The 14,980-nt window shown below is 35.1% G+C and overlaps 1 protein-coding gene across 2 annotated transcripts in view; it reads left to right on the plus strand.

Annotated features, from left to right (window-relative positions):
* STS (steroid sulfatase) overlaps nucleotides 1-14,980 on the plus strand; it is a 98,341-nt gene that overhangs the window by 33,511 nt on the left and 49,850 nt on the right. The window contains exons 2-5 of one of the 2 annotated variants that reach the window (XM_063305067.1): nucleotides 7,803-7,983; nucleotides 11,023-11,144; nucleotides 13,527-13,649; nucleotides 14,512-14,935. In XM_063305067.1, coding sequence (XP_063161137.1) covers nucleotides 7,838-7,983; nucleotides 11,023-11,144; nucleotides 13,527-13,649; nucleotides 14,512-14,935 — 815 coding nt within the window. In that variant the 5' untranslated portion in view covers nucleotides 7,803-7,837. Of the gene's footprint in view, nucleotides 1-7,802; nucleotides 8,001-11,022; nucleotides 11,145-13,526; nucleotides 13,650-14,511; nucleotides 14,936-14,980 lie in introns of both variants that reach the window. The other variant, XM_063305068.1, reaches the window with a different exon arrangement.

The raw sequence follows: 14,980 nt of genomic DNA on the forward strand, positions 1-14,980 counted from the left end.
CACAAGACCTTGACCTCCTCATTTTCTAAGACTCTTTCAAGTGTGCTAGTACTTTTTGTTAAAAAAAAAAAAAGACAAACTTTGTACATAAATTCCAGTGCACATTTTTTGCAACTTTATTGTGGTGTTGCTTATACTCAATTTGGGCAGTTTTACTACAGCTACTGTAACATGGATCAAAGTTTCATTTTTGATCATGCACACTCAGCATTTGCTATCACTTGAAATATATTGTTTTGATTTTGATGTTTGTTTGCACAGTATGTTCTTGTACTGCCACAATTGTTTTTTTCAGTTTGTCTGTTTTTAAATTCAAGTTAAATGTGATCTGATTTTCCTTCAATATCATGCATATATTGATCATGAAAAGTTTTGACTTTCCATGCCATTCCAAAACATTGCTATGGATTTTCTGGAGTTCAGAATTTTGAGCTCAAAACAAACCACATTTTCTGTTTTGTGTTTGCTGTTCACACCATAGCAATGATTTTATTTCTGCCAAGAGAATTTAGCTTATGTTTTGCTTTAAAGTGGTATGCCACCAAAATATGCTACTTGTGACCATATTAATGAAGTATCAGTCAGAAATCAGAAATAGATTTCTATTAATATATTGCAGCTAAATATAATTATCCTTGTTGTAGAATTCTTCTAACAAATAATTACTATTGCTTTGACTTAACTTTTATATAGCTATAGTCAATAATTTAACTTGTTAACTTTTTCAGGAAATCAGAATAACAGAAATAATACCTATTTGGGTTATCGTACTGTATGCATAACTGATTCAAATACACTGTTGCCTATTTACTTCCATAATAACCCTGCTTGATTCAACAATGCATTTATTTCTGACATTCCTATCTGCCTTTTTATTGTTTAGGATAACAAGAAACTGTGTAGTCCTAGAATGGCTGCATAATCTGATGTCCCAGGCTGCAGCCAGTTCCTGGAAGTCCTAAAGTTGCCACCAAATAATAATTTTGAATGTAACAAAAGAAATTATTTTATCCTAAACAATAAAAAGGCAGATAGGAATGTCAGAAATAAATGCAACTTCAGGGACACCTAAATTATTAGAAGTGATCACTAAATCTTATGAGGAAAAAAAGGTCGAAATTAGACTTTATGAATACTTGTTATCAGTAAATCAACATGTACATTTTAAGGACTGAATGTTTAAACAAGGGGAAAATGTCGTGATTTATTTATTTTTATTTTTATCCTGCCTTTATTATTTTTATAAATAACTCAAGGCGGCGAATATAGCTTATACTCCCTCCTCCTATTTTACCCACAACAACAACCCTGTGAGGTGGGCTGGGCTGAGGGAGAGTGACTGGCCCAAGGTCACCCAGCCAGCTTTCATGCCTAAGGAGGGACTAGAACTCTCAGTCTCCTGGTTTCATATGCTTATATCAAAATTTTATTTGATATTAGACTGTGGCATATGCAACAAAAAATAATATTTTGGACTGAGTGGACTCCATTCCATTTGTTGAGAAAATAAACTAGTAAATCATTATTTAGCTGAAAATGCAGTGAGGATGAGGCTTCATTAAAACACATTTTTGCAAAGTCCTCAAGTTACGTTCTGGAAAGAAGTAATTATATATATTATTTTGACTTTGAGAAGGATTTATTACTTGGACATCCATATATTTTTAAAAAAAACTACGTATCTATTACATAGACAAGGGAAATAGATTCTCTGTGCCATTCTATTGCTGAGACTTGTTCTTCCACGTTAGATAAATTTATGACCCCAATTACTCAGTGGTTTGAAGACCAGATGTTATTTGTGATTTATGAAAAAGTTGATTACAGGTGTAGGTTATGTATGGATGTTTATAATAAAATAAGGTCATACTTTATTGAAACTATTTTATGAAACCTTGTGTGTGTGTGTGTGTGTGTGTGTGTGTGTGTAGTCCTCATATATTTTGTTTCCCCCCCTCTCTTTTCAATTAATAAAGTGAAAAATATTAAAAAGCAGAAAAGCAGAGTATGTAACATATATTTTTATTTCATTAATTGTATTAACTAGTGCAATTATTTAATTAAAATTAATTAAATTAACTTTAATTACTTAGCTTTTGTGGAGAGTTCATTAAGGTGTTAGACTAACCATGGAAATCCAGTTTTAGATCAATCCTCAGATCAATTTCTTTAGTTAATATTGTACCAGTCATTCTTCTACAACCCAAGCTACCTCACGGGGTTGTTGTTGTGAAGAAAAATTGGAGAACAGGGTGATATATATGCTGCATTGAACTCCTGGAACCAATTCAGGAAAAGAATAAATAAACACAGAATACTAATTTAATTTTCAATTAATCAAAGTTTTTATACAGATAGTCCTCACTTAATGATTGCTTATTTAACAAGGGTCCAAAGTTATGGCAGCTTCAGAAAAAGTCCTTTACGACCTGTACTCACACTTACGACTGTTGCAAAACATTGTACCACCCCCGCAGTCACATGGTCGCAATTTGAGCACTTGGAAACCAGCTCACATTTATAACCAGTTGCAGCATCCCGTGGTCACATGATCACGATTTGCGACCTTTTTGGCCAGTTTCCGGCAAAAAACGTCCATTAGGGAAGTTGGATTTGTTTAACGACCCTAATAAAAATGGTCATGAAATTGGGTCTGGTCATGTGGTGACTCACCTAACAACCACACTGCTTAACATCCTGTTGAGTTGTTAAGTTAATAGGGACCAAGTTTTCTGGTCCATATTGTGCTCATTAAGTGAGGACTACCTGTAACCCTTGACCCTCCCAAGCCTGGCTCAATTAGTTTTAGGAAGGAAGTATCCTAAATTCTCCAGAGCTGTTAGTCCTATGGGTGCTGGCTATCTTTCCTATTTTGTATTCCGACTTTAAAGAGAAATTCTGCTGTGGGCCTATTATAGGAATCCAGGCAAGGATTTGGATAATAAAATGTATAGCTAAATCAGTCATATAACTAACAGGCATAGGGAGACTGAATTCAATAATTAAAATTCATCAGGTAGAAAAGTTTGTTATCCTTTGCTGATAGGGTTCTTGTTAGAAAAGAAATCACTTCAGCTATATATAATTATTTAGATCCAGGTTGGAAGGTTGGATTGTTAAAATTATTTCTCATGCATAATAACTTTTTTAAAGATGAAAGGTCTATATATGTATCAGTTTACCATGCAGGGACTATTAGAACATTTTCTAATTTTTCATGTGCCAGACTAAAAATATATAAAACAGGCTGGTTTCAATGTTCACCAGTCTTCCAGCTGTAACCATTGACATATTTTGCCATGATAAAGATATTTGTTCTTTAGAATTATTTATACAGTTCTGTAATATTTCATCATTATTTTCAAATATATATAAAAACAGGGATAATTCTCTTCTCATGGCCTACAACATTCTTAACAGCATTGCTTGTTTTGAATGAATGGACAGTGTTTTAAATCAGTTTAAATAGCTCATTCACTGTATATATATGTCATACATATACACACATCCATATATGTTCACACACATCCATACATATAGACACATATATATACATATACACACCTAAATCTGTATATACCTGTGTGTATATACCTACAGGATGTGCGAGAATCAGTTTGGTGTAGTAGTTAAGGCATCAGGCTAGAAACTGGGAAACTGTGAGTTCTAGTCTCACCTTAGGCACAAAACCAGCTGGGTGACCTTGGGCCAGTCCCTCTCTCTCAATCCTAGGAAGGAGGCAATGGCAAACCATGACTGAAAAACCTTGCCAAGACAACTGCAGGGACTTGTCCAGGCAGTTTCTGAGAATTGGACATGATTGAATGAATTTATATACTCTTACATATTTGTATATTCCTGTGAAGTGGACAAAGGTACATTCTCAATTTATTTTATACAGCATATCATTATGAATTCTCAGCAGAGATTAAAAAAAACAAAAAAAACCAGAATGCCGTACAGATGAAGTACGCCACCACACCTGCAAGTATTTAATTTTGGAGTTAACACACTTGGAGTTAACAACAGCAGGAAAGCAAGCAGTGAAGGTGGCTGTTAAAAAATATACCATTCAACCTCTTTGGAGAAATACGATTGCTGGCAATCCCTCTAAAAGGTAATTGTAAAACTTCTACAAGCTCTTACTTGGAGATTTAGGTACAGTGTAGGCAAATGGGACGCGGTGGCGCTGCGGGTTAAACCGCTGAGCTGTCGATCGGAAGGTCGGCGGTTCGAAACCGCACGGCGGGGTGAGCTCCCGTTGCTCGTCCCAGCTCCTGCTCACCTAGCAGTTCGAAAACATGCAAATGTGAGTAGATCAATAGGTACCGCTTCGGCGGGAAGGTAACGGCGTTCCGAGTCGTCATGCTGGCCACATGACCCGGAAGTGTCTATGACAACGCCGGCTCCAAGGCTTAGAAACGGAGATGAGCACCGCCCCCTAGAGTCGGATTCGACTGGACTTTACGTCAAGGGAAACCTTTACCTTTAGGCAAATGTAGATCATGAAATATTTACTCTGAATAGCTGATCTATTTTATACTTGCTTTTGATAGTGATAATTCCTTGAGACAATGTTTGTTTACATGTGCCTGCTAATTATTTTGTTAGTAACAAAAATGTCCATACTCCCCATCTGCACACTTTTTATGTGCAGATGGGGAGTATGGACATTTTAAAATGTTTTCTAGAACATTTCCATAGTATGTTGAATGAAACTAACAAAATAAAATGTGGCAACTACCACAGTGTGTTGAGGATAAAAATAAATGGGAAGGTTCAACAGAACAAACTGGGCTGCATCTGTTACGTGCTTCTGGAATGATCAAGTGATGACAGGAAAGTAATAGGTGAGAAAACTGGGCTTACACTCTGAAAAAGTATGCATGCACGACTTCAAGTACTTAAGAAGTGTCAATGTATTGTTAAATATCTGAGGGAAATGGAAAGATAGAAACTATTTAAAAAATCATTTTTTAGGAAATAAATATGATGTATTTATAAATTGGCAATTAAAAATCTTTTTTCTTTATGTAGTGTTTAGGTGGTGAATGTTTTGTATTGTTTGATTTCCAGCCAGTGGTGTCTGCAGGGTATGGTAAAAAAAGAAGTCAAGATTTCTCCTTCTCCTTCTTTCATATCCAGATCAAACCTTAAGCTGCCAATATGACACCACCACCTTAGCTTTGTCATTGGCCAAAAACAAGTCATTTTCAGTGCATACTATTGGTAATAATCGGCAGGTCAGAATGTGGGTTGAATTCTGTATTGCTCCACATTCACACAACATGTTGTTATCCATCAGCAATCCCCACTTGAGCATATTAGTTTTATACTTAGGCACTCCAACCCTCAACCTATTCAGAATCCTCCAAATAATGTAAGGGAGGTTGAATCCCTCAGCCATATTCTTCTCTGGGACTATTCCTTGGCCAGTGATTTATCTCCTCCATCTTCCAATTCGGTTTTGCTCTTGTGTGCCCTCAAGAGTGTTTGTGCTTGCCATGAAACTCTTCCTAGATTTTAATTGACAAGTATGAGTCTCATATACCCATATAGAGGGTGCCAGGGATCCCTCTCTTGTTTTGTTCTCTCAACATCTGCTGCTACTTCTCTCCTGATCTTGGGTGGTGTGATTGAAGCTCCACACGTTTTTTATATGCAACACTTTTATAAAACAGGTAGAGCTTCAATTGCACCATCACAGCTGTCATCTTGTCTTCTTCTACCCTGCCTTATGGATATTCCTATTTCTAACACATTTCTATGCATCGCACCCAGTAATATGTTAGCATATACATTCGACAAACCAGATTTGTGGCTCCTAGCGTTTGGAAGCAGTTTTGAATCATTAACACTTATTTCTATCCTCATTTAATAGGAAATAGAAGGTTCTCATTTTAATTTTGAAAGTCTGAACTGTAGCCAACAAGTACAATTCATTCAGAAGGGAATCCTATTTCTGAAGGTCCACCAACCAGAAGCTCTAAGCTATGTGATAGGTCTTGCTGGTGATATGCATGCTTCTTGAAAAATTCCAAAAGAAGCATGACATTATAAGAGATTATTCAAATGACATATTTCATACATCAGAAAATGAGCAATATGTTATTAAATATACTGTAATTAATTAATACATTTATATACTATCTCAGCAAATGGTCTCTAGAATTCATGAGTTACCTTCAGTAGGGATTAAGGTTGTTATAATTTCCATTAATTTCAAGTTAGTTAATTTAGCCATTTTGATTGATTATCTCATTGATTTGTGTTGTTTTTCATTAAGAATTTAGTCTAAATGTTATCCCACAGCAAATAATAACAATTTTTATTTGTTATTGAAAGGAAAGCAGCAGAGCTGGATAACAGTAAAATGTCAGACAATGTATACTGATAGAAGTTTGAAGAAAAGGGGTTTTTTGCATTAGGGCATCTCTCTCAAGGCAAAGAACCAAAATGTATTATTGACTTGAAAAGAGACACTACACTGCAGTTCTAAACAGGGAATCATTCCTTGAAAAACACAGTAGGTGATAAGCTAGGCCATGTGAATAGGATCTCTATGGTATTGCAATTCTTAATGCATGCACAGGATCAAATACATCCTTTAGATAAATGGCCCCCAAATTATATTAGTTTTAAAAGGCTAATACCAGCACTTTGAACTCCCCCCCCCCAAATTACTGAAAGATAAACAAATACATGTTTTAAACTTTTCTTCTATATCAGTGTACATACAGGTGTGAGCACTTCATGGAAGTAAGCTGTGCACGGGTAACTAGCCTCATTTCACAATTCTAGATAGGAATCTTTTGAGCGGGAGGGGGTTGCTGTTGAATCAGTGTTGACTCCTGGGGATTGCATGGACTAGTTCCTGCAGTTTTCTTGGCAAGAAAATCTCCCAGAAGCGGATATAGGAAAAATTGAAAATCTAAATTCATGTTTGTAAGTACCTGCAGAGAATAAAAGCGCATTTCAAAATGCAGTTTCATTTTGTGTTTTGTGGCATCATTATGGAGTATCCAAGGTCATCACATCCTACTGAGGACTGGCCTTGTGGAAGAGTGTATTTTTCAGCAAGTTCATGATGCCTTTTTCTTATGATGAGGCTGCATCAATCACAGCATCATACTATTATAGGGTTATTCCACATCACAGTGAATGGAATTGCCCAGCTGTACTCAACACAGTTTGAACAAAGAGCAGGGTGAAATAATTCCCTTACAAAACTTTAGAGTGGATTGAAGAAAATTAAATGGCTTCATAATGTTTGGCAGAGCATGCATTAAGAATTTAAGCAAGGTTATGTTTGTATTATAACTGAAACCACTGAAATGTCATCATATATAGTCTCTAGATTTCCGGTTGATAGTGATGTATATGTATATGTATATATAGAAAGATCTGGAATAAGGTTCATCTGTTCACAGTCTACAGAGCTAGTCAATAAATTGTTATTTATAAATATCAAGTTCCCTACCTTCATCTCTCAATACCTTCACCAGATGGAAATGTTCACACCAGATGGCATGAATCTTAATACAGATTTCTTTTAGACTGCAATTCACTTGATTCTTTGTATCTGTGCTTTATCTGAGAATGAAATTGTGGTACATATTCTCTGAATGTAAACAATTATATGAAAGGTGTGCTTTTATTATTTATTAACATTTAGTTTTATCTCTATATATAACATGCTAAATCCACAAAGCTCACTATTTTTTTTTTGGCTTTGTTCTCACTCTGTCTGCTAAGCCAATTTATTATACTCATCAACAAAGTAACATTCCTTTATGAAACAGGTGTCACTGAAGCAATTCCTCCTTAAAACAGAAGAATGATGATCCTTCTCAGTTTGATGCTTTATCTGTGGCCAACCAGCAGTGCTTTAGAAGAAAGACTTTCAAAGCCCAACATCATCTTGTTCATGGTTGATGACCTTGGCATTGGAGACTTGGGATGCTATGGAAATACAACTCTAAGGTTTTCTATCATTCTTGGTTATTTATCTGTATTGTTTATTTAAATTTATAATCTATAACACTCTGGTTATTTTCTTTGATGCACACACATGCCCACAAATATCTCTACTGCATAATGAAATTGCTATGCTTAAAACTGTGCAAAGTCAAAAATCACAGTAGCATAACCAAAGTGTAGTTGCTTTTTCTTTTTTTCTTTTAATATTTGATAGACAGACAGACAGATAGACACATAGACACACACACTGTACATTCATACATATGCACCCACACGCACACACATACACATACTTTGTTATATACAATAAGTAGCAAAAGCAATAATGGCCATGCATTTCAAACACTGACAGCTGCTGGATATAATAATTCTAATTTTCCCAAAGGTTTATAACCTAGAAATACAGAAGGAACCCTACATATTCACATGTAATATTTATCTAAAATCACAACTTCGAATAAATATGGAAATTAAAACATAATTATTCTTCAAACATTGTGCTGAATTTGATTAAAATTTGTAAAAATTTCAAGGGACATCAGAAAACACATTTTCCTGAAAATAATATAAACAACTTATTTATTTTAAGAAAAATCACATTTTAAAAAATCATCCTATACAAAACTACATACCCAAATTTGTATATTAGGAAACATTCACATAGAAATTTATGGAAACTTAAAAAAAAAATCTCGAAGTGGGGAGGAAACTGAACAACTAAAAAAAGTCCATTCTAAACCAACTACCCTTACATGACCTAACTCTGAACTGCTGTGTATTATTAACAATTTGGCCAGATTCCTGTTGGCCTCATTCCTCATCCAACTTGATGCACTGACACAGCAGACAGGTAAATCCACCAAGCCCATTGACAGATGTTGGGCTTACCAATTAACACATTCTCCGTCCCTCAAAGCTGAAAACAGTTTTGAGATCCTTGCCAGAGGATCTACTTCTACCTACCTACCTACCTACCTACCTACCTATCACAAACCAAATTTATTAGAATTTGGTTTGTGAACTATATATGAAATGTATTAGAGATATATTAAATGTATTAGAAATAAATTCATAGTGGTAGAAATGGAAAAAGGAATCTGTTAACTTCATTATAGTATTTCTGAGATCCTTGCAAGAGAGAGAGAGAGAGAGATGATCTTTTCGGTGGGTCTTATGGTGACATTTTCAAGCAACAGGGATTATATTTATAATAAATTCAGCAAAGCTAAACTAAGCCAATTTATAAAATAAATCTCAGAAGTCAGTTCCTCATCCATAAATAAATGTGATTCACATAACTAAAGACAAAAAGAACAGTTAGTACAGTATTGGTTGGACAGACATGACTGTAACCCTCAAAACTGCTTGAAGGGAAACTGTTAAGTAAACTATATTATGATGAGATAACAAAGATCTAGATAACTACTTAGAAGGTCTGATTCTTCAGGAGTAGAGATAACCAGAGTTTAAAAACAACTTTTGAAATATGTGACATGCATATTTCTTAGGGGAACATATGCATTGCACCTTAAGCCATCTTCTGTGATTGTATAGAAGCACTCGGTATGCAGTGAATAACACATATGTTTTGGCTATTGATTAAGAAGAAAAATATGGATAGCTATTTTTATAAATGTAGAAACTAAAAGTTGGCTTCCTGTGTAGAAATCAAAAGTTAGTAATCATATGTGACACAATATGTTTGTTTGTTTGTTTATTAAATATCCCCTACTTGAATGCTCTCTGAATTGGGATCTGTGATTCAGAACTCTTTTCAAATGCAGTATTCTTAGATGGTCTTGGATTTCAACTCTCATAATTTCCTTCTCATCATACTGGTCGAGAATTATGATAATTGAAATCCAACACGTAGAGATCACTATATTTACAAGGATGATTTGAAACCTAATTTATTAAAAACAATGTCCCAGGAAAAATGTTTCATGGATTCAGTCAGTCCCAACAACAGAGTCTTCCAGCTGTATTTTTAACATATTCTGCTTTTCCGGTTTTCAAAGTCATCTCCATATAATCTAACCTGGATGATGATGATGATGATGATGATAATATACACATATACAAAGATGCACACCTATAAGCACACCCATTAACCTACTGGGCTTTAATATAAATTCACAGAGTTTTAATTTGCTAATTAAAATATCTCTAAGGTTTCCATGCTAGGCTAAATTTAAAAACTTCATAGGCAACCTTAGGCTATGCATTTTATATCAGGTAATGCCTAATTCTGATACAACTTATCCAGCCTATATATCTTTGATCTCAAATAATTCATTTAAAAATGATTTTTCTCATGAAAAATTAATGCTACAATGTAATATAGTTACCTTTTGGGCTGTATGACTGTTTTGAACGAATTTTGCACTAACAGATGTTATATTGTCATTCCTTGCTTTGCAATGTTTTATTTAGCATTTGATTAAGTTGACAAATTGCTTTTTTTCTTTGCTGAATAATGGTTTGTCTATAAAGGAACTAAAGACTTTAAAGAATGCAAGATTAGAAAAGATAAAATCACATGGCTCTGCTCCAGAAAGGACTGACTTTTTACTCTTATTTTTTAAAAAATCACACACGGCGTGCATGTTAGAATAACTAGACTATTACTAGCTTTTTAAATATATATATATATTCATTTAACTTTGCTATACATTGCTGTTGCATTTGCATGCCTTTCTATCCACACTTCATTTTGGTTAAATATTAAAAGAGAATGCTTTCATGAATAAGGCTGGAAATATGATCCATTTGTTATCAATGTGCTTGACCATTTTGAAATAAATAAATAAACTGCTTTGATGTGTAATGTCATTCCCATAAATAATGTAAGGGAAAAATACTTCATGCATGCTCTATTAAGCTCTCTGCATATATGTATTTCTCTCTCCAGTTTGTATTTGATAGGGTAATAGCAGAGTTAGAGAAAGAAACAACATTAATCTTGGGATGTTCTTTAAGTAGCCTGCATTCCAGCTTTTTGTACTGTCAATACAGAAGTTGTTGTTGTTGTTTTCCTTCCAGAACTCCCAATATTGACAATTTAGCTAAAGGAGGTGTAAAACTGACTCAACATATAGCAGCTTCCCCATTATGCACACCAAGCAGGGCAGCTTTCTTGACGGGCCGATACCCTGTCAGATCAGGTAAATAAATAATGTTGTTTATGTATTTACTTTTAAAGATAAAAATAAAGATTGTACTGTATTGTTTTAATTTACAGTTCCTGTGTGAATGTGGCCTCCCCAAAGGAAATACAGTGTTTATTATATTCATCACTTATTTAGTGGAATTGCTGGCTCCAGTGAATAATTACTACATGGGAGCGGTGCTGTGCTCTGCATCTGAAAGAGGTGGATCACAGGGAGTGTTAGTGTGAAACAGGCACTTTTTTCTTTTCTTTTCTTTTTTCTTTTTGATGTGTTAAAGCAGCCAAGTTGTTTGCAAGACTCAACATTTGTCTTTGTCACTGTATGAATATACATGTAATACTTCCACTAGGAAATGCAATACTTTTGCAGGACCTCATTCAGAAAGAGCTGGGCAAAGGGCAGGACTGTTTTAACCCTACAGGGATTGATTATAGGGATGTGCCCTCAAGTCATTTTCAACTCCTAACAACCACAAAGATCAGTGTTTCTCAACCTTGGCCGCTGTTAAGGCATTTCAATTCCCAGAATTCCCCAGCTAGAATATGCTGTCCACACATCTTAAAGTGGCCAAGGTTGAGAAACACTGACATAGAAAGATTTTCTCCATGACAATCTATCCCTAACCTGTTATTTCAGGTCTCCCAACGTGTAATGGTGAACATGACACAACGGTGCATTCATCTCGACAGTCACTGAATCCATCCACCTTGCTGCTGGTTGCCCTCTTCTTCTCTTTCCTTCCAAACACTTCAGAGACAAGTGCTATATTTGCACTAATGCTCTTTACAAAACACCTCTTTTGAATGTTTTGCTCTGTCCTATGAGATAGAGCAAGAAAAGAAATATCTGGTTAGGTAAAGTCACATCTCTTTTCTTTCAGATAATGATGATTTCATTGTATCTGCAGTTGCATGCAAAAGTCAACCCTGAAGCAAATATTTGTAGCTCAGGGTTGAACTGTGGAGTCCTTGGTGCTCTCTGAGCCTTGTTGTTTTCTTGCAGACGTTTCATTGCCAGACTAGGAAACTAGGCAATATTTTCAGTGCAAATTGAAGATGGTTCACGCTGAAGATGTTGCCTAGTCTGGCAATGAAACATCTGCAAGAAAACAACAAGGCTCAGAGAGCACCAAGGACTCCAAAGTCAACCCCTCCCACCCCTGGCCATTTTGTATTTTTCACTGAATCCCTAGATGAACAGAGCTAAACATCCATTAAATCTAAAGCCTTATCTTATAGTTTATCATAAACAATTGATTAATACAAGTTATAAAACGACAGGACTTAGCAATCTTGACTACTCACTTGAGTAGGAGCATAATGTATATACTGAATAACACAAGCAACCCAAGACAGAAATGCAAAAACAATATTAATCAAGGAGTACCCACAAGAACCTTAACAGAAAACTAGTGAGAACAAATGCATCTCCAGGGCTTTTCTGAAGGGCTGGCAAGACTAGCCTGTCACATCTCGGTGACAAAGAGGTCCCCAAATGTACGGCCACCACTTAAGATGCCTTATTGTATTGGTCCACTAATCTGGTGGTTCTCAGAGACAGACAAAAAGATTTCAATCAGCAACACCAGCACTTAAACCTGATTCATAACACAGTCGCTTCCATACAACATTCCCATTTGTACAGGGGAAGGCAACCTTCCCCACATGAGGCTTTGATATAATGAGAAATGCTGAGAATTAGAACAAAAACTAACCAACCAATGAAGGCATTTAGAATAGTATATATGCAGGATGTATTAAAGGTCAGGGCCCATAGGCCAATCACTATATATACAGTACAAACACACACACATACATTTTCCCAGAGAAAATGTTACTGTACTTAGAAATATTCAGTGAATGGGTTGAAAGTATTCTAAAATCCATGCTTTGCAGGTTTTTTCTACCTTGCTAGCTATTTTTCTTCTTTTCAGATGTCCCACTGATAACAAAAGGAGACACACGTGTTTGCTTTTTCAAAAACTTGATGATGATGATGATGATGATGATATAATGATGGCAAAAGTATATAGGATAGCCTATTGTCTGGTCCTATAAGTCTTTAATGACCTTCTTCCTGCCCATATCCTCTTTTTCAAATAGAGCTCATGATGCTATGGAAGACAGAATCTGGTTCTCAGTCATAAAAAGATGCTCATTCATTCTTTACAAGAATACTTGAATATGGATGAACCTCTTTTTGCTCTCAACTTAACAAAAGTGGCCAGGCTCAACTATTACAGACAAATCAATATGCCACCTATTTTTCATAAATAATCTAACAAAATGTTCTTACAGTACACTGTTGCTTCATTTACATATAAATCCTGTTAATGAAATATGACTTACTTTATATTCAAATTTTTAATTTTATTAGGAATGGCTAGTCTGAATCGAGTTGGAGTCTTCTTATTTGCAGCCTCTTCAGGAGGACTGCCTGCTGAAGAAATAACATTTGCAAAGCTTCTTCAGCAGGAAGGTTATTCTACAGGTCTTATAGGTAAGAGTGATCAATGTAGGTGCAGCTTTTCATTGTGTTTGTGGTTTTAGATATGTGTTTTCCTCTTTAAATTGGTTTTCAAAGTGGTTTGCAAATTAACATTAGAATATTGGTAACATACATACACACACCCAGCACTCTATTAGTTACTATTAAGTAAGATTTGCTTATCATCAGAAAAATTGAGAAAAAAGCAACTCCAGATTCATAATCAAGCTAGACAGAACTTCCTAATTTTACAAAGAGAATGCTTATTCACACATGCCCAAAATGTGCATCCAAATAGATGTGTATAGTGCTTCTATTTGGATGCACATTTTTTCAGAAAAAGTACAATGAAAAATAATTTGGAAATCAAGTGAAAAGGATTCTTATATTCTTAGATAAGACTCTTTAGTTGACTATTTCAAGATTATTCATATGGTTCACTTGTCAAGGTTTAATATTAAGGGTTGAATTTCTCCTTTTTATTCATTTGTTTGTTTAGGTAATGGAATACAACTGGGTACATTTGTCATATATTTATTTTTGCTCAGGTCCCATCTTTTTCTAGACTTTAAAACTTCTGCATCCTTCTCCCTCCTCTGTTTGAAATATTTTTCTTTACAAATTGTGCAAAATAATTCATTTATGTACAGTTTATAATATGGATGAGCACTTTCTCCTGATATACTTGTTTTTGAATACAATGTATTGCAAAAAGTAGGAAACTGCTGATTTTTTCACGTTTTTTTAATGTCCCTGTATAGATTTTGGAAATACGAATCCTGCACATATTAAAATGTAAATCGGTGTATGTATTTCTACAGTGTTTCGTGAAGGCTAAAATATCACCTGAATGTATGTACTTCTTTTTATCTAGGCAAATGGCATCTTGGTATAAATTGTAACAGCAGTCATGATTTCTGCCACCATCCCTTAAATCACGGATTTGATCATTTCTATGGAATTCCTGTGAACAATATTAGAGACTGCAGACCGGGGCATGGAAGTGTCTTTATCAAAGGAATTAAAATGTATATTCCCTCAGTCCTTCAGATCACGGGAATAGCTCTAATAACTTTGGAAGTTATGCAGTATATTGGCCTTCTCAGAATTCCACACAGAGTGGTAGGCTACTTTTTTGTATTCGTTGTTGCATTAGTGGCAATCGTGCTCTTCTTCTTTAACAACTTTCGGCATCTAAACTGCTTCTTGATGAGGAATTACAGTATTATCCAGCAACCATGGACTTATGAAAACCTAACTCAGAAATTTACAGAAGATGCCAAATATTTTATAAGAAGGTAGGTACAGCTTAAGTCATTGCGATCTTACTCTAATAACTTACT

The sequence above is a fragment of the Candoia aspera genome, chromosome 5 (genome assembly GCF_035149785.1).
Source record: "Candoia aspera isolate rCanAsp1 chromosome 5, rCanAsp1.hap2, whole genome shotgun sequence".
Lineage (NCBI taxonomy): Eukaryota > Metazoa > Chordata > Lepidosauria > Squamata > Boidae > Candoia > Candoia aspera.